Raw genomic sequence first — 25115 nt, forward strand, 5'->3', positions numbered from 1 at the left:
TGGTTAGACACCATGTTTCTAAGATTTGTGGGGCCAAGTACAATAACTTCAGTTTTATCTGAGTTTAAAAGCAGGAAATTAGAGGTCATCCATGTCTTTATGTCTGTAAGACAATCCTGCAGTTTAGCTAATTGGTGTGTGTCCTCTGGCTTCATGGATAGATAAAGCTGGGTATCATCTGCATAACAATGAAAATTTAAGCAATACCGTCTAATAATACTGCCTAAGGGAAGCATGTATAAAGTGAATAAAATTGGTCCTAGCACAGAACCTTGTGGAACTCCATAATTAACTTTAGTCTGTGAAGAAGATTCCCCATTTACATGAACAAATTGTAATCTATTAGACAAATATGATTCAAACCACCGCAGCGCAGTGCCTTTAATACCTATGGCATGCTCTAATCTCTGTAATAAAATTTTATGGTCAACAGTATCAAAAGCAGCACTGAGGTCTAACAGAACAAGCACAGAGATGAGTCCACTGTCCGAGGCCATAAGAAGATCATTTGTAACCTTCACTAATGCTGTTTCTGTACTATGATGAATTCTAAAACCTGAGTGGAACTCTTCAAATAGACCATTCCTCTGCAAATGATCAGTTAGCTGTTTTACAACTACCCTTTCAAGAATTTTTGAGAGAAAAGGAAGGTTGGAGATTGGCCTATAATTAGCTAAGATAGCTGGGTCAAGTGATGGCTTTTTAAGTAATGGTTTAATTACTGCCACCTTAAAAGCCTGTGGTACATAGCCAACTAACAAAGATAGATTGATCATATTTAAGATCGAAGCATTAAATAATGGTAGGGCTTCCTTGAGCAGCCTGGTAGGAATGGGGTCTAATAAACATGTTGATGGTTTGGATGAAGTAACTAATGAAAACAACTCAGACAGAACAATCGGAGAGAAAGAGTCCAACCAAACACCGGCATCACTGAAAGCAGCCAAAGACAACGATACATCTTTGGGATGGTTATGAGTAATTTTTTCTCTAATAGTTAAAATTTTGTTAGCAAAGAAAGTCATGAAGTCATTACTAGTTAAAGTTAATGGAATACTCAGCTCAATAGAGCTCTGACTCTTTGTCAGCCTGGCTACAGTGCTGAAAAGAAACCTGGGGTTGTTCTTATTTTCTTCAATTAGTGATGAGTAGAAAGATGTCCTAGCTTTACGGAGGGCTTTTTTTATAGAGCAACAGACTCTTTTTCCAGGCTAAGTGAAGATCTTCTAAATTAGTGAGATGCCATTTCCTCTCCAACTTACGGGTTATCTGCTTTAAGCTACGAGTTTGTGAGTTATACCACGGAGTCAGGCACTTCTGATTTAAAGCTCTCTTTTTCAGAGGAGCTACAGCATCCAAAGTTGTCTTCAATGAGGATGTAAAACTATTGACGAGATACTCTATCTCACTTACAGAGTTTAGGTAGCTACTCTGCACTGTGTTGGTATATGGCATTAGAGAACATAAAGAAGGAATCATATCCTTAAACCTAGTTACAGCGCTTTCTGAAAGACTTCTAGTGTAATGAAACATATTCCCCACTGCTGGGTAGTCCATCAGAGTAAATGTAAATGTTATTAAGAAATGATCAGACAGAAGGGAGTTTTCAGGGAATACTGTTAAGTCTTCTATTTCCATACCATAAGTCAGAACAAGATCTAAGATATGATTAAAGTGGTGGGTGGACTCATTTACTTTTTGAGCAAAGCCAATAGAGTCTAATAATAGATTAAATGCAGTGTTGAGGCTGTCATTCTCAGCATCTGTGTGGATGTTAAAATCGCCCACTATAATTATCTTATCTGAGCTAAGCACTAAGTCAGACAAAAGGTCTGAAAATTCACAGAGAAACTCACAGTAACGACCAGGTGGACGATAGATAATAACAAATAAAACTGGTTTTTGGGACTTCCAATTTGGATGGACAAGACTAAGAGTCAAGCTTTCAAATGAATTAAAGCTCTGTCTGGGTTTTTGATTAATTAATAAGCTGGAATGGAAGATTGCTGCTAATCCTCCGCCCCAGCCCGTGCTACGAGCATTCTGACAGTTAGTGTGACTCGGGGGTGTTGACTCATTTAAACTAACATATTCATCCTGCTGAAACCAGGTTTCTGTAAGGCAGAATAAATCAATATGTTGATCAATTATTATATCATTTACCAACAGGGACTTAGAAGAGAGAGACCTAATGTTTAATAGACCACATTTAACTGTTTTAGTCTGTGGTGCAGTTGAAGGTGCTATATTATTTTTTCTTTTTGAATTTTTATGTTTAAATAGATTTTTGCTGGTTATTGGTGGTCTGGGAGCAGACACCGTCTCTATGGGGATGGGGTAATGAGGGGATGACAGGGGGAGAGAAGCTGCAGAGAGGTGTGTAAGACTACAACTCTGCTTCCTGGTCCCAACCCTGGATAGTCACAGCTTGGAGGATTTAAGAAAATTGGCCAGATTTCTAGAAATGAGAGCTGCTCCATCCAAAGTGGGATGGATGCCGTCTCTCCTAACAAGACCAGGTTTTCCCCAGAAGCTTTGCCAATTATCTATGAAGCCCACCTCATTTTTTGGACACCACTCAGACAGCCAGCAATTCAAGGAGAATATGCGGCTAAACATGTCACTCCCGGTCCGATTGGGGAGGGGCCCAGAGAAAACTACAGAGTCCGACATTGTTTTTGCAAAGTTACACACCGATTTAATGTTAATTTTAGTGACCTCTGATTGGCGTAACCGGGTGTCATTACTGCCGACGTGAATTACAATCTTACCAAATTTACGCTTATCCTTAGCCAGCAGTTTCAAATTTCCTTCAATGTCGCCTGCTCTGGCCCCCAGATGACAACTGACTATGGTTGCTGGTGTCGCTAACTTCACATTTCTCAAAACAGAGTCGCCAATAACCAGAGTTTGATCCTCGGCGGGTGTGTCGCTGAGTGGAGAAAAACGGTTAGAAATGTGAATGGGTTGGCGGTGTACACGGGGCTTCTGTTTAGAACTACGCTTCCTCCTCACAGTCACCCAGTCGGCCTGCTTTCCCGGCTGCTCGGGATCTGCCAGGGGGTAACTAACGGCGGCTAAGCTACCTTGGGCCGCACCGACTACAGGGGCCTGGCTAGCTGTAGAATTTTCCACGGTGCGAAGCCATGCTAAACCGGCTAAGAGCTAGTAGCTACGCTAAGCTAGCGGATTCCTAAAAACACGCAAAGTGAATAATGTGTAAATAATTTAGAGGTGATTCAGCAGAAGGAGTGCTTTAGTTAAGGCACGTAAAGATTACACTGGGAAACAAATCGTAATCTAGATAACTAGATCAATCTAACTGCGCAGATTAAACAGCTAACAGATACAGAAAAACACCGCTGTGCTCCGGAACAGGAAGTGATACAATACCGCAGTGAGAGCCAACCACCAGCACATGGTAATGTGCTGACAAGTGAGGAGTGTGTGCTGAGAAGGTGGAGGGAATATTTTGAAGAGCTGATGAATAAAGAAAATGAGTGAGAGAAAAGGCTGGATGATGTGGTGAGAGTAAATCAGGAAGTACAAGAGATTAGCAAGGAAGAAGTGAGGGCTGCTATGAAGAGGATGAAGAGTGGAAAGGTAGTTGGTCCAGATGACATTCCAGTGGAGGCATGGAAATGTCTAGGAGAGATGGCAGTAGAGTTTCTAACCAGATTGTTTAAGAAAATCTTGGAAAGTGAGAGGATGCCTGAGGAGTTGAGACGAAGTGTGCTGGTTCCTATTTACAAGAACAAGGGTGATGTGCAGAGCTGCAGTAACTACAGAGGCATAAAGCAGATCAGCCACAGCATGAAGTTATGGGAAAGAGTAGTAGAAGCTAGGCTTAGAAAACAGGTGAAGATCTGTGAGCAGCAATATGGTTTCATGCCGAGAAAGAGCAAAAAAGAGCAAGAGAAAATGCAATGTTTGCTCTGAGAATACTGTTGGAAAAGTACAGAGAAGGACAGAAAGAGTTACATTGTGTGTTTGTGGACTTAGAAAAAGCTTATGATAGGGTGCCAAGAGAAGAGTTGTGGCATTGTATGAGGAAATCTGGAGTGGCAGAGAAGTATGTTAGGGTAGTGCAGGACATGTACAAGAATAGTGTGACAGTGGTGAGATGCGCAGTCGGAATGACAGACTCATTCAAGGTGGAGGTGGGATTACACCAAGGATCAGCTCTGAGTCCTTTCTTCTTTGCAGTGGTGATGGACAGGTTGACGAATGAGATCAGACAGGAGTCCCCATGGACTATGATGTTTGCAGATGACGTGATTTGTAGTGAGAGTAGAGAGCAAGTTGAGTCTAGTCTGGAGAAGTGGAGATATGCTTTGCAGAGAAGGGGAATGAAAGTCAGTAGAAGCAAGACTGAGTACATGTGTGTGAATGGGAGGGAGCCCAGTGGAATAGTGCAGTTACAAGGAGTAGAAGTGGTGAAAGTAGATGAGTTTAAATATTTGGGGTCAACTGTTCAAAGTAAGGGAGAGTGTAGTAAAGAGGTGAAGAAGAGAGTGCAGGCAGGGTGGAGTGGGTGGAGAAAGGTGGCAGGAGTGATTTGTGACCAAAGAATATCAGCAAGAGTGAAAGTTTACAAAACAGTAGTGAGACCAGCTATGTTGTATGGTTTAGAGACGGTGGCACTAACAAAAAGGCAGGAGGCAGAGCTGGAGGTGGCAGAGCTGAAGATGTTGTGATTCTCTTTGGGAGTGACTAGAATGGACAAGATTAGGAATGAACATATCAGAGGGACAGCTCAGCTGGGACGGTTTGGAGACAAAGTCAGAGAGGCGAGATTGAGATGGTTTGGACATGTGCAGAGGAGGGACCCAGGGTATATAGGGAGAAAGATGCTGAGGATGGAGCCATCAGGCAGGAGGAGAAGAGGGAGGCCAAAGAGGATGTTCATGGATGTGCTGAGAGGACATGCAGGTGGTTGGTGTGACAGAGGAAGATACAGAGGACAGTGGCGACCCCTAACGGGAACAGCCGAAAGACAAAGAAGAAGAAGCAGGATAATTTCTCCACGCAGTCATCGACTTGTTGGAATTTGGGTATGTTTAATATAAACCCCCTAACATAGTGTGAAACTTTAAAATGTTTTCATACAACTTGCACAAATAATGAGTAAAGTTGCAGGTATGCAGTCATTATCAGGGTGATTTGTCCAACTTGCCACATGGGCAAAGTCTTCATCAACACGGGCAAAGTCTTCATCAGCACGTAATCCAGCAGCCTCACAGCGTGCTGCAAGAGATGGAACGCAAACTGTTGAGGAACTTTCTTCTACTGGGTTATGGTGACTCCAGCAGTTAAACATACTGAGCTAATAGTTCAGCGCAGTCTCATTTGAGCGCAGGCGCTAAAGGGGTAAAATATGACGCATATGATGTAATTTTTCTACTTCCAGGAGACATACCACAGCATTTTCAATGGGTTTTTGGGCAAATTACATGCAAATGAAATGAAAATGTGTTGCGGTTTGTTTATGATCTGGAGCTCAAATGTGTCGAGGCAGTTTTGCAGGCGAGAGAACGGAGTTACTCTGGTTAGCTGTGTACGCTAACGCTTACTGTCACGATGTCTCCCACTCGCTTAGTCTTTTCTTCTCCACTGGGAACTGAAAAACCCCCACAAACTTTTCACGATTGTTTTGGTGATTGCAGCTGAAAACAAAATCGTCCACCGTTTTGCCGTGTGAAGTTGTGCTGTGTATATATTAAATGGAGGTCCCCGTAAGTGGTCACATCCCACAATATCACAGAGGGTTCAAATGAGACGAAGAAGTTGAAGCAGCTACATTTAAAAGTTTTGGTGTTACAAGGTAGCCAAATTATTTAATTTAAGTTACTCTAATTTATTTATTTTACCACCATTGTACTTAGAAATTCATTTTGTGAAGGCTTTTTTAAACTCGTTTGACTTAAGCCAGAATTGATTTTCAAACTGCTGTCAACCTGCGTCCGACTGTTCCTTTAAACTGTGAACAGTTTTGTACCAACATCTTGTAAGTTATCAACTTATTAAAATGTGAACATGTAAAAACTGTGTTTGTGTTTTCAGGTTTCAGGATGCTGGAGGCTTTCAACATTACAGACCGGACGTTTGCTGCTATGAACGGCGTGTCCATGGAGCCGGGATCCTTCAACAGCTACATCGCCTACAGGCTGCACAAGGACTCCTTCCTCACGCAGCCCACCAAGTAAGACGTGTGGACATGTGTGCATGTCAAACACACAGAGGGACTCTCATTTCCTGCATATTACTGACCTCCCAACGTTAGTTCTGTCCAGCAAACAGTCCTTATTCATTATGGTCCTTTGGCACCAAGCCACACGTCAGCCCCTGATAGAATGGTTCTGATTTAAAAAAACAACAACAAAAAATAAATCTATTATATGAATTAAGATTGTGGCCTCCCCTTACCATAAAAGGATACTTAAATTAATTTTATTAATTCAAGTAAATCTCAAGTTTACTTACTAAGTATACTGGAAAGTATACTTAGTAAATGTACTATTTCAATACTTCTTGGGACTAAATTCCCACACTTTTTACTTTATAAGCGTGCACCTGTAAGTAGACTTTAAGTGTAGGTGTTGTGAAGTTTGAGTACAGCACTTTTATTTTCCAGTTGTAGCCCAGTTTTTACAACCCCAATTCCAATGAAGTTGGAACGTTGTGTAAAATGTAAATAAAAACAGAATACAATGATTTGTAAATCCTCTTCAACCTATATTCAGTTGAATACACCACAAAGACAAGATATTTAATGTTCAAACTGATAAGTGTCCTCAGTTCCCAAACGCTTATTGAGTGTTGTTAGAAGGAAAGGTGCTGTAACACAGTGGTAAACATACCACTGTCTCAGCTTTTTTGAAATGTTTTGCAGGTATCCATTTCAAAATGAGCAAATATTTGCACAAAAACAATAAAGTTTATCAGTTTGAACATTAAATATCTTGTCTTTGTGGTGGATTCAGTTGAATATAGGTTGAAGAGGATTTGAAAATCATTGTATTCTGTTTTTATTTATATTTCACACAAAGTTCCAACTTCATTGGAATTTGGGTTGTAGTTCATGAAAGTACACTTAGCCAGGACACTTTAGTGATTTAAACCAAGGATCCTCTGGTAACAAGCTCATGTCCCGAACCCCTTGACCACCATGTCCGCTTTAGCAGTCAGTGATTATTTATGTGTTACCTGAAGACACTTGTTTCTCATAGCTACAAGTATACTTGTCAGTATACACCAATTATACAGATATAGATTTTTTTGGTGTACCTGTCAGTATAAAGAAAGTTTACTTTAAGTATAACCTGTTAAGTATGTAAGTACATAACAAGTACCCTGAAGTATACCTGCGTGTTTTTAGTTTTTAAAAGGGTACACTACTAATAAACTTGGGTAAATGTCTGTTTCATGATGGTTGTGCCGTATTGACCGCGGGTCAGGAGTACTAGCTCTTTATTTCGCCTCATTGGAACGCTGTTAAGCGACTGCAGAACAGTTGGACTCCCCAAACCTCTTCGGTATACTTTGTGAATGTGTTTCTAATAATACTTAGTTTTGTGTGTGGTTGTGCACAAATGGAAACACTTGAAATTGCAGCAGAAACAAGGGGACATAAAATACTTTGAATGTGTGGACACTTTTTTCAAGGCCAGAAGGAAAAACTGGGTTATGCAGTGGAGTGTGTGACCGGATGGATGCATCCATTTAATGGCCTTGGTGTTGTGTCGATGTCATTCTTGAAGCTCTGGCTGCCAGGAAAATGTCAGGGTGGAGGGAGGTTCTTTTCACTTGCGTTGTGTTTTGTTTCCACACGAACAGGGAGATCCATCCAGAGGGTCTTCCCCCATCCTACACCATCATCCTGCTCTTCCGCCTCCTTCCCGACACAACGACTGAAGCCTTTGACATCTGGCAGATAGCAGACGGGAGCAACAACCCCGAGGTCGGGGTCACCCTCAATCGTAAGTCTCCCATCATACTTTGGCCCACATTGGGAAGCTGTTACAGCTCAGTGCTTATTAAAGTTTTGAGTCTGCATGTTACAGGGAATGCAAGACGTCACCTCGTGTCAGACTCATGGGAAACGAAAGTCAACCATTCCAACACAAGGTGTTTGGATTTGGCTTAACTTTTACATTCCAAGATACAAAAAGACTTCACTTTCAACCCAGTGTCTTTGACAGACGCTCTCACGAGCAGTCGGTAGTTGCTTGTTAGTCATTCCGGGGTTGGACGTGGTCCGAGCTCGTCCTGTCTCCGTCCCGCTGCAGCCATATGGTCTCCATCGTCTTTGCGTGCCATCACATTGTAACTGCCAGGGATTCAACACAGACTCTCCTCTTTCCAGCTTCCAGCAAAACAATCACTTTCTACAACAAGGACACACGGGGAGAGATCCAGAGAGCCATCTTTAATGAAGCACAAGTCAAGTCGCTTTTCTACGGCAGCTTCCACAAGGTAACGGCAAAAGACAAACTCTTAAAGAGATGAGCAGCACATTTAGATCTTATTAAAGTCTGGCTTCAAACTGAAGGGCTTTTGGGCTGTTGTTTGTATATGCTCACATCCTTTATCTTGTTTTATTGCTCTTAAGTCCTTTCATATGTTTGTGTAAATCACCTGCCACCTACAATTTGACTGAATAACCGCTAAATGCAAGTGTTTCATGTTAACAGTCAGAAAGGCGCCTTCCTGTGAGTCCGCTCGGAGTCAGACGTCTAACATTAAGATAACACTTTATGGGTTTTGGGATTCAGGTGTTAAAGCAGCATATGCATAGAATGGGGGCAGTAGCTTCTTAAAGTAGATTAAAAAAATAGCTTCCCCCCCTCCCCACACACACACACTTGTAATTCTAAAAGATATGCAAGGAATGAACATTTGCTCCAGAATATACAAGGCATCAGAAAATAAACAGGAAATACTCAACTCCCATATCTACAAATACCAAAGTGGTGCTGGTCACCATGTCACGTGGTTGGTTGTGTCATCATTTAAGAATCGGCTTGTAGGGATCAAGGTTGTTTTTAAATTTATTCATTACCTCAGCGTCTCCAGAACCAGTTTTTTTGCACACCCATTATACACAAGATGGAACCATATGGTGTCAGTTCCACCACCACCCCATGGCCTGGTTCCAGGAGGAGGTACTGGTTTCCTTATTCTGGCTAACTGAAAAACATTGTCTCAATCTATTTGAGTCACACTTATTCTGCTCCCTGTCCTGTGGCCCAGTTGGCCCCGTCAGGGTTTGGATGGCCTACCGGGATCACAGGTCCATGCAAATCCATCAGCCATTCTAAGGTGGTGATTCTAGGACACCACGTCGTGAAGTATGGTAAAGCGTGAGATCAGCACGTGTGCTCCCACACTTAACTTGGCCTGACTTGATTCTTCAAAGGAGAAGGAATTCTGACATTTGGATGGAACTCAAACTGCAACTGATTCTCTTTTGAGTCGACAGGAGCCTGTTGAAGTGCTGGAGTTTGTGATTTGATTGCCTCCTGGACACCTTTCTTTGGAAATTTTCCTAGCATGCTGAACTGGGAGGAGATGATTGGAAATGTTGCAGGTGACTACGTATATCTCATCGGGCCCAACACCTTGGGCTCTCCCAGGAACAGATGAAGGATGTGGCTCATATGGACTACCTTTCTTAACCTTGTGCGACTGTGATTGAGATCTGGATAACTAGTAGAAGATAGATGATGGATTATTCATTAATTTTGTGCTACAGCAGCAACAGCTTGCTAACAATCCAAGACTACAGAAAACCACGAGTGTGATAGCGGAAAATAGTAGGCAAACTTGCTTGCAGGTTTTAAAAGATTTAAAGTAACGCAGTATTTCTTTGAAGATGCCTTTTAAGCTCCATCCTCAACGGCTGTAGTAAGGACACTAAATACCAAAACTGTGTTGAGGCTTTCTTCATGCCATCATCTGTCTCGACTTTGATGCAGAAATCCAGAATGAACTCCCAGAGGGAACCACTTATTAAAAGATTTACTAAAATAAGTCATCAAACAGCCTCTCTGCCAAAATTGAACCTGAGAAAAGCATCATTAGTGGTCCGGTTGTATTGTTGTACCTTTTCTGGTTCTCTAACTGTTCCAGTGCTCGATATGGTAAACAGGACGCAGCAGGAGGTTCAGGAGGAAAATACCAGAGACATCAAATGCCTCCGCAAAGAACTCAAAGCACCAGCAAATATAAAACATCCTCTGTTCTGTTCCATCGCAGTACGGCAAGATCAAAAGAACAATGAAGGAAAAGTATGTGTTCATACCAACCTGAACGGCTTAAGATCTGAGTTTCATCTCAGCGGAAAAATAACTGTTTCTAATTGTATTTATATTTATTTTCAGTGGCAAAGTTGCAGCGTAGGTGATTCTGCAGGATACAAGTTGGACTGACAACAATACATAGATCTGGGTTCAGTTCCAGGTGCCTGCTTCAGGGTACCTGTCTGTCTTCTTGGACAAGAGACTTTATTGTCTTGGTCCGAGAAAGCTGTGAATGGGTCCCAGCCTTGCCTGAGAAATACTGTAATGTGCGATGGGCTGGTTTCCTGTCCAGGGGAAGTTGTCAACCCCCTTCATGCTACAGTATCATTAAGCACGGTTCTGATGGGAGTCAAGTCTGTTTAGTTGAGTTATATTCTGAACACAAGTCTTGTGTGACCTTTATATCCAGACCAGAGTAACATGAATTTTCCCGGATGTTGGTTGCAAACCCCCCCCAACAAAAGAAAACCAGGACTAGGTTTAATGCTGCATTCAAGGAAAAAAAAACCTAAACATTTACAACCCCAATTCCAATGAAGTTGGGACGTTGTGTAAAATGTAAATAAAAACAGAATACAATGATTTTCAAATCCTCTTCAACCTATATTCAATTGAATCCACCACAAAGACAAGATATTTAATGTTCAAACTGATAAACTTTGTTTTTGTGCAAATATTTGCTGATTTTGAAATGGATGCCTGCAACACATTTCAATAAAGCTGGGACAGTGGTATGTTTACCACTGTGTTACATCACCTTTCCATCTAACAACACTCAATAAGTGTTTGGGAACTGAGGACACTAATTGTTGAAACTTTGTAGGTGGAATTCTTTCCCATTCTTGCTTGATGTACGACTTCAGTTGTTCAACAGTCCGTGATCAATTTCAAATGAGCTCAGGCCCAGAGAAGGCGGCGGTGTTTCTGGATGTTGTTGATGTTTGGCTTTCGCTTTGCATGGTAGAGTTTTAACTTGCACTTGTAGATGTAGCGACGAACTGTATTAACTGACAATGGTTTTCTGAAGTGTTCCTGAGCCCACGCGGTACGATCCTTTACACAATGATGTCGGTATTTAATGCAGTGCCACCTGAGGGATCAAAGGTCACGGGCATTCAATGTTGGTTTTCGGCCTTGCCGCTTACGTGTAGAAAGTTCTCCAGATTCTCTGAATCTTCTGATTATATTATGGACTGTAGTTGATGGAATCCCTAAATTCCTTGCAATTGAACGTTGAGAAACATTGTTCTTAAACTGTTGGACTATTTTTTTCCCACAGTTGTTCACAAAGTGATCCTCACCCCATCTTTGCTTGTGAATGCTGAGCCTTTTCGGGATGCTCCTTTTATACTCAGTCATGTCACTCACCTGTTTCCAATTAGGTGTACTTTGAGCACTCATCAACTTTTCCAGTCTTTTGTTCCCCTGTCCCAGCTTTTTTGAAATGTGTTGCAGGCATCCATTTCAAAATCAGCAAATATGTGCACAAAAACAATAAGGTTTATCAGTTTGAACATTAAATATCTTTTCTTTGTGGTGGATTCAATTGAATATAGGTTGAAGAGGATTTGAAAATCATTGTATTCTGTTTTTATTTACATTTTACACAACATCCCAACTTCATTGGAATTGGGTTTGTAGAACACTTTGTGCAGATATGTAAAATGTTTGAGATTGACATACACACTTTAAATTCAAGGTCAAAGTCCTATTTGCTTTTCTTACCTTAATTAAATTTACAGATATTTACTGGTGTTTAATTCCAGTTTATCAGCACTTAACATAAGCCTGGGTCCCACCGAATAATGAAGGATGAAGAAGGAGCCACGCATGGGTGTGGAATGATTATTCAAATAATGACCCACATTTTCATCTAACACGTATCCACTACGTGCCTCTCTGTACCCTGCACGTGCCACGTAGAAGCCACGACCGACAGGTCATTAGAGCCTCGATTGGCTCGCATCAGCTGCACTAAGCCACGCATGAGCCATGTATGAGCCACGCAGTGCTGTGTAGCGTGATGTTATTAACCTATAAAAACATTAAAAATAGTTGCCTTAAGCTGTTCAAAATATATTCCACATGGAGCAGGAAAGAGAGGAAAAAAAGCGTCCAGATGACACAGTCCTCTGTGATTCTAGAAATGATTAGAGGTGTTTTCAGCATCCATGGTTTGGCAGAAAATGATTAGATTATTTATATAGAGTTCTTTTGCACAGAGCAGGTGGAATTGTGTGCACAAGAGGAGAGCCGCTCCAAAAACAGCCTCTCAGGTCCTGCATAACTGCCAGGCACACGTATAATGGGCTTTTAGCAGACTCGTAAGCACCATGCAAATGCCTCTAAGCCGTCGCAGTAAGTCGTACACAAACTACGCAACGCTGTTGTTGCTAAATTTTGAACTTCTTGAAATTAGCGCCACGCTCAGAGAGGAGCCTCGTTAACTGAAGATAATGCCTCTAAGAGCTACTCAGAGCCATGAAACTGCCACAGTAGTTGAAGAAACCCTCTGGTAGCAAAGAAAATATGCTGCGTGCCTCCTCCTTCATCCTTCATTATTCAGTGAGACCCAGGCTTTACTCTAGAACTTTCTTCTTCTTCTCCCTCTGCTTCTTCAATGATGATGTTGGCATTATTTAGTGCAGGGAATTGTGGGTTGTCTTGGCCCATAACGACACATCACACATACCACAATGTGTTGGTTGAGATTAGTGAGAGGTGTAAACAGAACTGAGCCTGTCTTACATTTCATTGTGCACAAACATTATGAAGGTGACAACCCTCTGAACATGAACCCTTTTCTGCCTGTGGTTGATAATTATCAGTGGTATGAAATGTCCTCTTGATTCTGTTGTGTATTGACCAATTTCAGTAATTACGTAAATTTGTACCATGACTTGTTCTGTTTACTCGGTGATCTAGATAAAGACTAGCAGGGTAGTTGGTCAGTAAATAAAAGAATAAATGAGTGACATCACTCTTGTTCCATTTGGGATCTTGCCTGGACTCTGTGTGTTCTTTCAGCATGTGGCCGTGGTGGAGGCTGTAGTCTGAGTTTACACTGTGTGGCTACTCTGTGGTTGCTCTTCAATGAGCTGCCCAACGTGCAGCGGTCTCTCTAGGTGCTTATTTCTCGGTCTGCTTGGTACGGACGAGTGCTGGCTGCTGCAGTGGTGTGAGTTTACATGTTGTCAGTGGTTTTCCAACACTGTTTGTCGGTGACCTCAGTGTGTGTGCGCCAAAACCAGAGTGACCGATGATTAGGTTTGTTGAAAAGTGACCGTGGGGATTATTGTCGGAGAAACACTTGACAGTCAGCGACACATTGAGGCACAGCCTCGTCTTCTCCGGCCTCATGGAACCAACTCACTGCTGTTAATGATTTCAAACAGTTCAACTAGTATATCTCTCTCCATAGATATGTTATGTGTCGACGCGAGTTGAGGAGCGGACCTGCGTCAGACAGAACCCAGCGCTAAAAATAACCAGAAAGCGGTTCGAACAACAGAAACAATTTATTTTTCACCTGTGCATAATAATGTGTACAAAACTGAAACAACGTCCTTCTGGTGGAGTGACTGTTGGCACGCTCTTAAGCGCCCAAAAGGATAGAAGCCCGGCGTTCCTGGACCCACTACCACCAGACAAACACCCCCCAGGTAGACACGACAAACTGACTCTCTGTGAAGCAAAGAAGAGGTGAGGTAAGTCAGCAGTTACAACAATATCTTTCAAAAGACACACGCTATCAGCAACACATTCAGGTCTGTATTTTTTAACTTTATGCAAATGAGCAGCTTCTCACAACAAGTGGAGGATCACTTATCCTGCACGCCACAGCAGTGAGAAGCAAACTGCACAATTCTCATCACAATTCCAGTATACTGCGTAACAAAACACCACGTTACTATCAACAATTAGTCAAACACTTAATCACCTTTAATGTGTGCTGACAGCAAGTGTCCTCACCCTTCCTTGCTTCACGGGCTCGATGTGTCAAACCCAGGCGCGGTCCTCAGCGTCTCACAAATGGACATCACAAGGTCGAGTTCCCGGCAGTTCTGCTTGAATCACACATGACTTAAATGCAGAACGCCATCCAATTATCTGCTTCAGCTGAAAGTCTTTAAGGTTGCATGTGAGCACCAGTCACAGGTGCTACACATGATGTTGATGAGGGTGAGGACTCTTCAGCCAGCACCTTCTCCACAGACAAATCAGTTTCCATGCCACCTGAAGAGCAAAGAAAAGAAAAGAACACCAAAACATCCAGCCACACCCCCCAACACACAACAAGATATATGGTACAGAGACAGTTTGCATCTATCTCTCTGTACGTATATTGGCTGAGCCCCCCCCCCTGCTCCATTAAATTAATTGCTGAAATTCTGGCATTCCAATTTGATGCATGTTCTGATGAACTTTAGACTTTGAACATATCATAAAGAAATCTACCAGGATGATTAATTACAAAACACCAGCAAAGGCACATCATCGTATGGATCCATGTACTTGTTTCAAATACGGTTAGATGTAAAGACCTGGATAATACACCACAGTGGGCAGGGTCTGGAGCTTCTGAATACTCCTCTTTGAACTGCGTGCTGCGTCTGATGAGTATTAAATGTGTATGTTGCACTTTTGTGTGCAGGATCGGAAAGTGTCTTTCCACCTTGGTCTAGTTAATGAAGGGTAATCCAGGCTGGAGAGAGGTCATGGTCTACCGCTAGCTGAGCATGCAGTAGCGCACGCAAAGATCATTTCAGCAGATGTTCACCATATGTGATGCCACGATGGTTTCCTCTTGTAGACTTCTCGAGTTGGGCGTATGTTGAGGCAACATTCGTGCTCACTGAGCTGAACACTTTTTTTTTTCCCTAGTGGCTACGTTTGTTGACCTTTTTAGGGACACATTGGTGAAGGATTTGACCTCTGAACTTTCACATGCTGATGAACAAACGTCAGTTTTTATTAACAAATCTTCCTCTTCACCTCCAAATAAGTTTGGAAGATTGTGAAATTATTATCAGCTTTATGTCAGCTTTTCTTACCAAAGTGCACATAAAACACCAGGTCTGGAAAACTGCAATTCCTGCTCATGCGTGCCAGATCGGTCACAGGGAGGTTAACCTTAGGAATGATGAAATGAAAAGGAAGAACTTGAGCATTTGGTGTTGAGTTAAAACATGTACTGTGTACTAACACAGTATTTTCTTTACGGTTCTGGGGACTATGAATCTTCATTTTCTTTTAGTACTCACACCAAGAATTTATATTTTTGCCTGTCTGAAATTTTAGAGGAGGGGAAAAATCATAAAAATGAAAATGTTGGTTCTGGCCAGAAAAAGAAGAATAGAAACCCTGTGATTTAGGGGTTAACCCTTCTGTGGCTCAGTCTGAAGGCTCACTGGTGTCACGAAATGTATGTGGAACTATGACGACAAGAGCAGTGAAACAAAAGCAGTTCAACTTTCCACAAGAACACAATTCCACCCCCCCCACACACACACACAAAACTCTCCATGTGCTGAGCTACAGCTCACCAATCTTAATGGATTTATTTCATGTTTGGTGTGATATTAGAGGCTGTCCCTTGTCTGTTTCATGTTTTATTATAATAATTTTTATGGTGGTCACTCTGGCAGCTTATGTCCATGAAATGAACAAATTTTCCTCTTTTCAATGTCAGTGTAGCTATTTACTGCCCCCTAAAGGTTGCACAAAGATGACATTTATCAGACCTTACTGGTTACTTGAGGGGCTCACTGGTGGATGTAAATAATATCTCATTTGACTGTTTGAATAACTTATTTGAAATTACAAACTAGGTCAACTTAATTACAGCAATGTTCATGAAATCTGATGAAGACATTTGGTCTGTGCAGAATTAGAAGAAGTAGAAGAAGAAGCCTTTCTACATCCTGCCGCCCAATGGTGCTCGTAGTTATCCAGACTCGGGTTACTCAGGTTACATCCCCCACCAAGGCTGGTACCCACTTACAGCTGGGTGGACTGAGACAATGTGTGTTTTTACAAAGAATAGAGACAGGTAGTGTTAGTCAGAACTGATCCTGGATCTACATACTGGTCGCCCATGTCCTTATCTACTGAGCTACCTGCTTGTAATTAAATCCTGTTTAGGCCCTGAGACCCGTTGGTGTCAGTATCTCAGGAGTAAGTAGTGTCAAGTGGATGAAAGGCTGCCAAACTGTCAGTCTGGTACAGGTTACTTCCCCAGCCAAGGCTGCGACCCATTTACAGCTGGGTGGACTGACTGACTGTGTTTTCAAAGGACACAGACAAATAGCATTAAAGGGACTTGATCGTAGATCTACATACTAATAGGTCACATCCTTATCTACTGAGCTACCTGCTCTAAATTAGACACAATATAATTTTAAATGTTTTTTTGACATTGTTGAGTAGGTAGTTCAGTAGGGTAGGAGTTGGTCTGCCAATCTGTGGCCCTGGGTTTGACTCCTTCATGCTACCTGTCTGTGTCCTTGGACATCTGCATTGGCCCAGTCGACCCAGTTGCACGTACCAGCCAGGGCTGGGAAGTAACCTGCTATGAACTGGTGTCCTGTCCAAGGGAAGTTGCATAATCTCATCTGCTTCACATAATGGAATTTGGGGAAAACCACCAGCGGGCCTCTGGTCCTATGTTGGACTTGGTATTACTTCTTTTGATGTTGTAAGATAGTTTTTAATGGGAACTGGAGTCTTAAATGCTTTGAGTCACAGAGAATTCATTCAGTAAAAATTCACAAAATGAGTTCAGGATAAGTAAACTCAGAGACCAGGATTAGGAAAATGGAGGAACAAACAGGACTGTGCCAAGAAAAATGAAAGAGAATCTGATAGAAATCATAGAAATATGGCAAAAATATTGCTGTGAAGATCATATCAGTCTAACATTTTACCGTAGATACACGGAATGTACAGCGCTGACACAACAAATACAGTTAAAACCTCCAAGTCAGCATCCAAGACTTCAGTTAATGAATAAAAAGTGTTCATCTGTCAGCACTTCCCTTCAGTCAGAGCAGAGTAGCTGGGAGGACAGTCCGTCAGCTGAGAGGCCTTTTTTCCAATGACTCATCTTTTTACTGTGTTTACTTATTGGGCAGTGAGGTAATAAACCCTCTCATAATTTGCCGACCCAGTATATCATTGAAAGTTGTTTCGGTAAGTCCTCAGGAGCATCATGGTATATCATGTGCGCGCCAGGATCGTGGGATAACTGACACCCGGCTTCCCTTGTGGTCCTCGAGATGGTTTGTTCTGTTGCCAAGGAAGTCAACTGTAATTTTTTGTTATTAGTTGCCAAGAAATCTGGCCTAGTCTGTGGTTGGTATGGCTTTGTAGAAAAAGATGGTTGCTGGCTTTTTCTGACATAAAGAAAGCTTGTCTGGGGGAAAATTTGCAACTGTTAAGGGAACAGCATGGAAAGTGCTGCACTTTTGATGGCGCACCACAAATAATATCATTTCAAGATGTGAAACACGGTTCTCCGGACAGGACATTTTAAAATTTGGCCCGTTCTCAGCCTGTGTTGTTATATAATCACAGACTGCAACTTAAAGCAGCATGAAGAAGGCAGCTGCTGTATATTTTAGTTTTATTGCTCTCCAGTCATCTGTAGAGGCAACAAACTGGAGTTTGCCAGATCAGTAACCACTCTGATAATATCAGAATCTCTCATTAGCATGAGTCTAGAAAGACTAAACAATTCTCTAATTCTAGTATTTCTATGAAAATCAGTGTCAGCATCAGACAGCATAGTTTAGGGCCCCTTCACACATAGTACGAATAAAGTACAACTCAGGGCGACTCGCGGCAAAACAGCTCGTATGATCGAACTGTGAAACATCACGCCGATGGGCAGCCATGCATAATGCTGGTGCGACGGTTCGTGCAAGCGGGAACACACTTTTTCACAGCAGCTGCTGAAAACAAAAAGATTACATGCCATCCACAGGACTCAAACCCACGCCTTCCAAAAGCTCTGATTGTCAGTCAGAAACTTTACCACTGAGCTGCGATCGCTGTCCTGTCAAAGCTGCGGGAATCTGCCTGAAAAGAGGAAGAAGACAGAAGTATTTAAAATGAAATAAACCATATACATATACACACCATATAGAAACACTGCATTTATCAAGTGGGCAATACAAATGTGATCTGTCTGTTCCTCTGTAGATGACCCATGATCACTGACAAACAGTCATGAAGGGGCTGTTAAATAACCCTGGTTAAATAAAAAGAAAAAAACACCACTAGATTCAAACCCACATGCTCTGATTACCAGACAGAAACTTTACCACTGCACTACAATCACTGTCTTATAACAGGAGCATGAAGTGGGTAAAATCAACAAGCATATAATTGTATTTTCTAAAAAAAAAAAACTCGTTCATATGGTGTATTTCTGCTGATACGTGACTGAAAGTGGCATATTTTTTTCATGTATTTAAAAGGGACAACACATATTGATGAACACATAAAATCTAAATATGTCAGATTATAGCCGTGGGCTAATTTCCATCTGTAGTCCAGTGTGGCAAATTTCATTTGTCACACTGTTGGCTTGTCCTGGTGCTGTGGTGCGCCGCTCAAAGCCCTCAAGGCCTGGCATGCATGTCCTGTCACACGTGACATTCAGATCGCATGCTGTGTGTCCAAACGGACTGACAGTCTGTTTCTCCTCCCATCGCAAAAACGATATATGTTTTTATGTATTTCCACATAAGCACACACATGTGTGTCCGTCAAAACATGGGACGTGTGCTGCAGTTGTAATGTCCAGAACCAGAGCTGTCCCGACAGCTGTGGACAGCCAGCCACACCCCCTAACCTGTCAGCGCACAGACCAAGATGTCACTTGGTGCGCAAAACACATGCACACGTGTCGTGGGGGGAGCCAACACTCTGGCACGCCACATGTACACTCGGCAACTTCACAGTCATGGGGGCACTTAAACAAATTTCACATCCAGCTCGACAGTGATTGTCTGCAGACTGTTTTTGTGTTAATAGTGTGACTGGCTACACATTTTCTAAGTGCCATGCGAGCAGTGTTAGATGTTCGTACGTGTGAGATGGAATTTTGCCGACACCTGCCGCGAGAGGGTTTGATGGGCTCTCACAGCGCAGACTCTGTCTTTCAGCCTCTGGTGTGCGCAAATAGTTGTAGCAACAGATGTACGAGGCATTAGAGGCAGCTACAAAATTACACGTTTTGCACACGATTCCTGCTTCATGCAGACTTTCTGCGCAAATCGACCAAATTCTCACTATGAAAAGTTCATTGAAGTTATTCCCTGCTTTTCTTAAAGAATTTTTGATGTCTTTTAAAGGTCTTCAAGCATCTGCCAAAAACTCAGATGACTGTCAAAGCCGACTTTCCCAATAGCCCAGCCCTCTTAGTTCTGTTTGCTAAGTAATTGTGCTGGAAGACTGGAAGTTTTATATTAAGAAGACAAAACGATTTTCTTAATCGCGCCTTCTGTCTTGCAGATCCACATTAGTGTTTCTCCAGAGAAAGTCAAACTCTCACTGGACTGCCAAGAGGTGGCAGAGAAGCCCATCAAGGAGGCCAACAACATCACACTGGATGGCTATGAAGTGCTTGGCAAGATGGTCAAGTCTGGAGGTGGACGAAGGCAGTCGGCAACAGTAAGTGGAAAAGAAAAATCTCCAAAGTTGTTAAAAACTGAAAACTTGGAAAAATGGATTTGGAACATCTGGTAGCTTTCCAAAGAATAAGCCCGAAACCTCATGTGCGTGCAGTGTGTGCTTGCAGCGAGTACTGGAAGACAACTGTGTGTTTCTCTGAGGGTCTCATTGTCTCTTCTTGACAATTTTCATGATGAATGGAAGCCATTTGTAACATGTTTCTGTTCCTCCTCCCCTCTTTGTCCGTTTGTGTAGTTCCAGCTCCAGATGTTCGATATTGTTTGCAGCTTAAGTTGGATTAGCCGAGACAGATGCTGCGACCTTCCGGCCACAGTAAGTACAAGTGACATTCTACATTCTTTTGGAAGGCCTTTAAAAACCACAGTACTTGATGGATACACGAGCGTATCTTTGGTCCACAGCCACTATTTCAGGAAGTTAGGAGCCTTTACATCGTTTCTAAAGAACAAGAAAAAGTCAGAAATTCCTGTGTGACTTTTAGTCTGGCGTCGAGGCTCGCTGGCGTCGAGGCTCGCTGGCGTCGAGGCTCGCTGGCGTCGAGGCTCGCTGGCGTCGAGGCTCGCTGGCGTCGAGGCTCGCTGGCGTCGAGGCTCGCTGGAGTCGAGGCTCGGTGTTCACTGAAGTACTTGTTGAAGCGAACAAGGCAAATTTAGAATTAAATTTCCCAGAGGATAAAGCAGAATAATATCATGTTGTACACTCAGTGCCTCAATTTGGACGATTGACTATTTTAAAGTTTAGCGTACATAAACAATCAAATATGTGCGGTTGTTTTAATTCTGATGTATGCCATTATTACGTTCAACTAGTAATAATTGTGGATTAATTGCAGTATTTTTCTCTGAGGTAATCGAGTGTGAAGAATGAATTGCCCTTTTAGGGATCAATGAAGTTGTTTGAATCTTGAAATGTTTCCAGACTTAAAGCAACAACAGTGTGATTCTCAGAATGCTTAAAGACAATTAACCCTTGTGTGTTTTAGACGAACTCGGAACATTATAGAATATGAAGCCATTTTAAGAGAAAAAGCTTAAAAAATTAAATGATGATTGTACAAGTCCCTTATTGCAACAGTTAATTACTTTTTAACATTAAGTGACATCTAGTAAAATCAATAAATACGTTAATAAGTTAATAAATAACAAAATAAAAGAAAGTAAAGAAAAAGTTATCTGCACCAAAGACAAAAAAAAGTAACTTGCCCCTTTACGCTAACATCTATGCACCCATGATTGAACCACTGCAGAATTTTGATACCCGATTGTTAAAATTTTTCATCCATCCATCCATTTTCAATACCCGCTTACTCCAATTAAGGGTCGGGGGGGGGCTATCATAGCAGTCACAGAGTGTGAGGCGGAATTCGCCGTGGACAGGACGCCAGTCTGTCACAGGGTCACATACAGACAAACAAACAGTCACACCAACAGACAATTTAAAGTTTCCAGTCCATCTAACCTGGATGTGTTTGGATGTGGGAGGAAGCCGGAGCACCTGGAGGAAACCCACACAAACACGGGGAGAACATGCAAACTCCACACAGAAAGGAAACTGGTGGGAATCAATCCCACGACCTTCTTTCTGTGAGGCAACAGTGCTAACCGCTAAGCTACTGTGCCGCCCTACATTTTTCATGCAAAAGATAAAACAAAACAAAATTAGACACCCAGTTGGGGCTTGTAATTAGTGGTAAAGGTGTAGAAAATACACTGAAACTGAAAGTTTTAAACATGTTTAAAAATTTGTGACATTGGAGTAAATCATTATTATCCACAAAACAAAATCAGATTTAATTGGTGCAATTTGGGGGTCATGCTGTGTAAACGCAGTTGAAAGTGGACCAGTGGGAAGAATAGGAACCTGCAGTTCTCTGAGTAGAAGCGTCCCTCTGATTCTCTGCCCAAACATGAAATCCATGAGAATCAGCTCATGCTTCTTCAACAGGAAACAGTTTAGCCATCTGATCACAGAAATTTTTGCTTTTTTAGAAAAGTGTGTCATGGATCTAAAAAAACAACAACAAAAAAAAACCTGGCCTGGTTTCCTCAATTTTGAAATTGGGATGGAAACTGGTGCAACAAACGGGCAGTGGGAGACCGCCTGTAGTTGTGTCCGAACAGGTGCGGAGCGGCGCACCACTGTGCACAAGCGGCGCACCACTATGCTGTTATCTATAGCTGAAATATATTTACAAATCAACACACGTCACCCCAACAATGTTGCGTGTCGGTAAGTAAAGTTGTCCTTGTTTTGTTTTGCTAGTCGTACACATGCTCCTCAATGAGACATCTTCTGAATATGTAGAAAACTCCAAATTTAATTCCTTCTTGAGAAGAAAAACACTGAACAGGACCACTGACCAACAGCAGATACAAAACACACACTTTTCCAGTGTTTTAAGTCGGGAATGAGGACTGATGAGGCTGAAAACAGACGTTTAAACTGACGGAGCTTCAGCAGAAATGAATAGAACATTGTGTCCTGTGTAATTGTGCTAAGTGGAGCGCCGCTGCACAGTGTTCTCCTGAAAACAAGTGCTCCTTTAGCTGATGGACCAGGCAGCATGTTAAATACCGGATACATGTGTATTTTAGCAATTGTAAGTCATTTGTCTGTAATTTGCACCCGATATTCATGTATCATGTGCAGTGATTGCAGTGTTAGATGATCCTCAGGCCCAGATCACATTTTCCAGAAAATATAAGTGAGGTTTTCAAATGGCATTTGGATTTAAACCCTCACATTGATGATTGCAGTCACATTTCAGAACCACTGTTCCATCATGACCTTTGCAAGCTAATCCATCACTTTTTGAAAATCCCACTCGCTGCACAGTTACAGACACAGTTTGCCAGAACGGTGTCACTAAATAACGATGCACATGAAGGATTTTGGGTTTCTAAAGCTGCTGTGTCCTTTGATGTGTTCGTATGGTTGATGGTTTCTGTGTATCTGTTCTTCCTTTTCAGAGAGATGAAGCCAAGTGCCCATCTCTTCCTCACTCCTGCACGTGCACACAGGACAGCATCGGCCCTCAGGGGCCTCCTGGACCTTCGGTAAAGATGCATCTTTAGATAATTTATTACCACCCTTGAAAAAAATGTCAGCTTGCTATTTTATAAACACTGCCCACTCTAGAGCCCATGGATCCCCACAGGCAACACGCTGGCACATATATAAACTTGGGGGGCAGGTCTTTTGTCACACAAGCAATTTGTACCATGAGTTTCTTTTCTGTTCTTGCTCACTGACTGGGCTCAAAGCTTGGCACAAAAACTTCACGTGGGTTGTGCTCCTGTCACTGTGCTGTCAATCATCAAACATATACCTTCGTACAGAAGTTTGTTGCATTCACTGGATAAGAAAAAATTAGACCTCTGATCCCGTAATTACAAGATCAGGGGTCTATTTTGTTTTTAATCCAGCTTCCGTACAATGTTTCAGTCCCTCAGTAAAGACCAGTGTGAGAATTCCTGAGTCATAATCGAAAATTGGGCAATTTGTAAACACTGACGGTGCACTGTGATCGCACACAAAGTGTAGATTTTCCCCTGAGGTGTTCCTGCATGACTGACATTCCTCGAGGGAGGGGCACGGGGCACCCCTCTGACGTGCGCCCGGCCGGGGGCTGAGCCCCTTTTTGACCCTGATACTGCATGTCCACGAAGAAAATGATGAATGAAATTCCTCCAGGGAGGGGCTCGGGGCGTGTCATCAAAATGGGATGTCCTTCATTCTTTACTTCAATTTTGACGGGCAGCCGGCAGCGAGACGGGAATTTAGGGACCGTCACTAAATTACCACAGCAGAGGAAATGCTTTGATTAAAAACTCAATAACGTTGCATTTGTGGTTTGTAGAACCACCAAACTCACCTCAAACATCAATGAGCTCACGAGAGCTTTTCTCATAATTACGAGATCAGGGGTCTAATTGAGTTCATCCAGTGACGCGATGCGCTTCCCTAACTTCACAGCACATGGTTAAATAATTTTGTATAATCACGAACTGGAAAAGGACAATGAACACATCTAAACAAAATATATTATTTGCTTTTAAATGAGCTGAGAAACCTCATTTTCAACTTGGCTACATGTTAAAAAGCTAAGCTAATGCCCTTGATCAACCTTTGGGCTAGTTAGCTTGCTAGCTAATGTGGTTGCTTAAAACCTGCTATCACCTTCTTCATGAAGAAAATGCTTTTGTGCTTGTCCACATTTGTCGTATTTTAGGTGATTTATAAGGTGTATTGGTGGGTCGTTACTGTTGTTTGAGAATAAAAATTGCAGTCTGTCCGCAGTGTAGCGCGCCTTTCAGTCCCATTGACGGCCAGGATAGATGATTGTTGAACATTTCCACCATAATTTTCTTTGACTAAATGCGCGCTGTGCTAGCAATAATCCACAGCATTGGAAGAAGCTCACGGCTACGCTGGAGTGTGCGTTAAGCTAAAGCAGACTTGGGATGTCGCGAGTATGAGCTGTGGTATTTACTGTTCCCGTTGGAGGGTGTATTTGAAGATGAGTCCAGTGGCGTCTAACGAGGTGTGGGCTTTGGGTGACGTGTCAGAAGATAAATGTCTGTCGGAAAACCAGCAGTAAAAGTCTGGAATTTGTGCGCTCGGAAACCTAACTCAGGCCCGGAGAGGATTTGGGGTTTTTAGGGCTTTTGGAATCTTCTGCTGTTGTTCTACTCACTTCTCTTGCTTTCCCAGGGCAGCCCGGGTACTAAGGGACCACGAGGAGACAGAGGAGAGCCTGGCCGAGCTGTGAGTTGACTCTTACATCATTTTAAGCATTCTGCAAATGCCTGTTGGTGGTTTTACAAGCTTTGAATCCTGAGTCAATCCAAACCTTTAATGCTGCATCAATACATTTAGAAGCTAACTCACTGCCCTGTGGAACGCCACCAAGCAAAGCAAACGGCACACATCTGAATTCAGTTATTGAACACTGCTCTTTGTCTTTCCTCAGCTGATTTTAAAAAACCTCTGTCAGGTTGACTAATTTTTCAACAGTGTTGAGACTCGTGTTTTGTGTGTGTCTGTTGGGGGGGGGCTGATTGGACTTTTCTTTTGGGAGGGGTTCCTCCTCCAGTGTGACTGTTTAACCAGTTT

At 42.3% G+C, this 25115-nt stretch overlaps 1 protein-coding gene across 1 annotated transcript in view; it reads left to right on the plus strand.

Moving 5' to 3' along the window:
• LOC117531770 (collagen alpha-1(XII) chain-like) overlaps positions 1-25115 on the plus strand; it is a 136737-nt gene that overhangs the window by 98854 nt on the left and 12768 nt on the right. The window contains 7 exon segments of the mRNA XM_034194907.1: positions 6064-6202; positions 7837-7979; positions 8366-8475; positions 19821-19979; positions 20235-20312; positions 22970-23056; positions 24714-24767. Of these exon segments, the coding sequence (XP_034050798.1) occupies positions 6064-6202; positions 7837-7979; positions 8366-8475; positions 19821-19979; positions 20235-20312; positions 22970-23056; positions 24714-24767 (770 nt within the window).

The sequence above is a fragment of the Thalassophryne amazonica genome, chromosome 19, assembly GCF_902500255.1.
Source record: "Thalassophryne amazonica chromosome 19, fThaAma1.1, whole genome shotgun sequence".
Lineage (NCBI taxonomy): Eukaryota > Metazoa > Chordata > Actinopteri > Batrachoidiformes > Batrachoididae > Thalassophryne > Thalassophryne amazonica.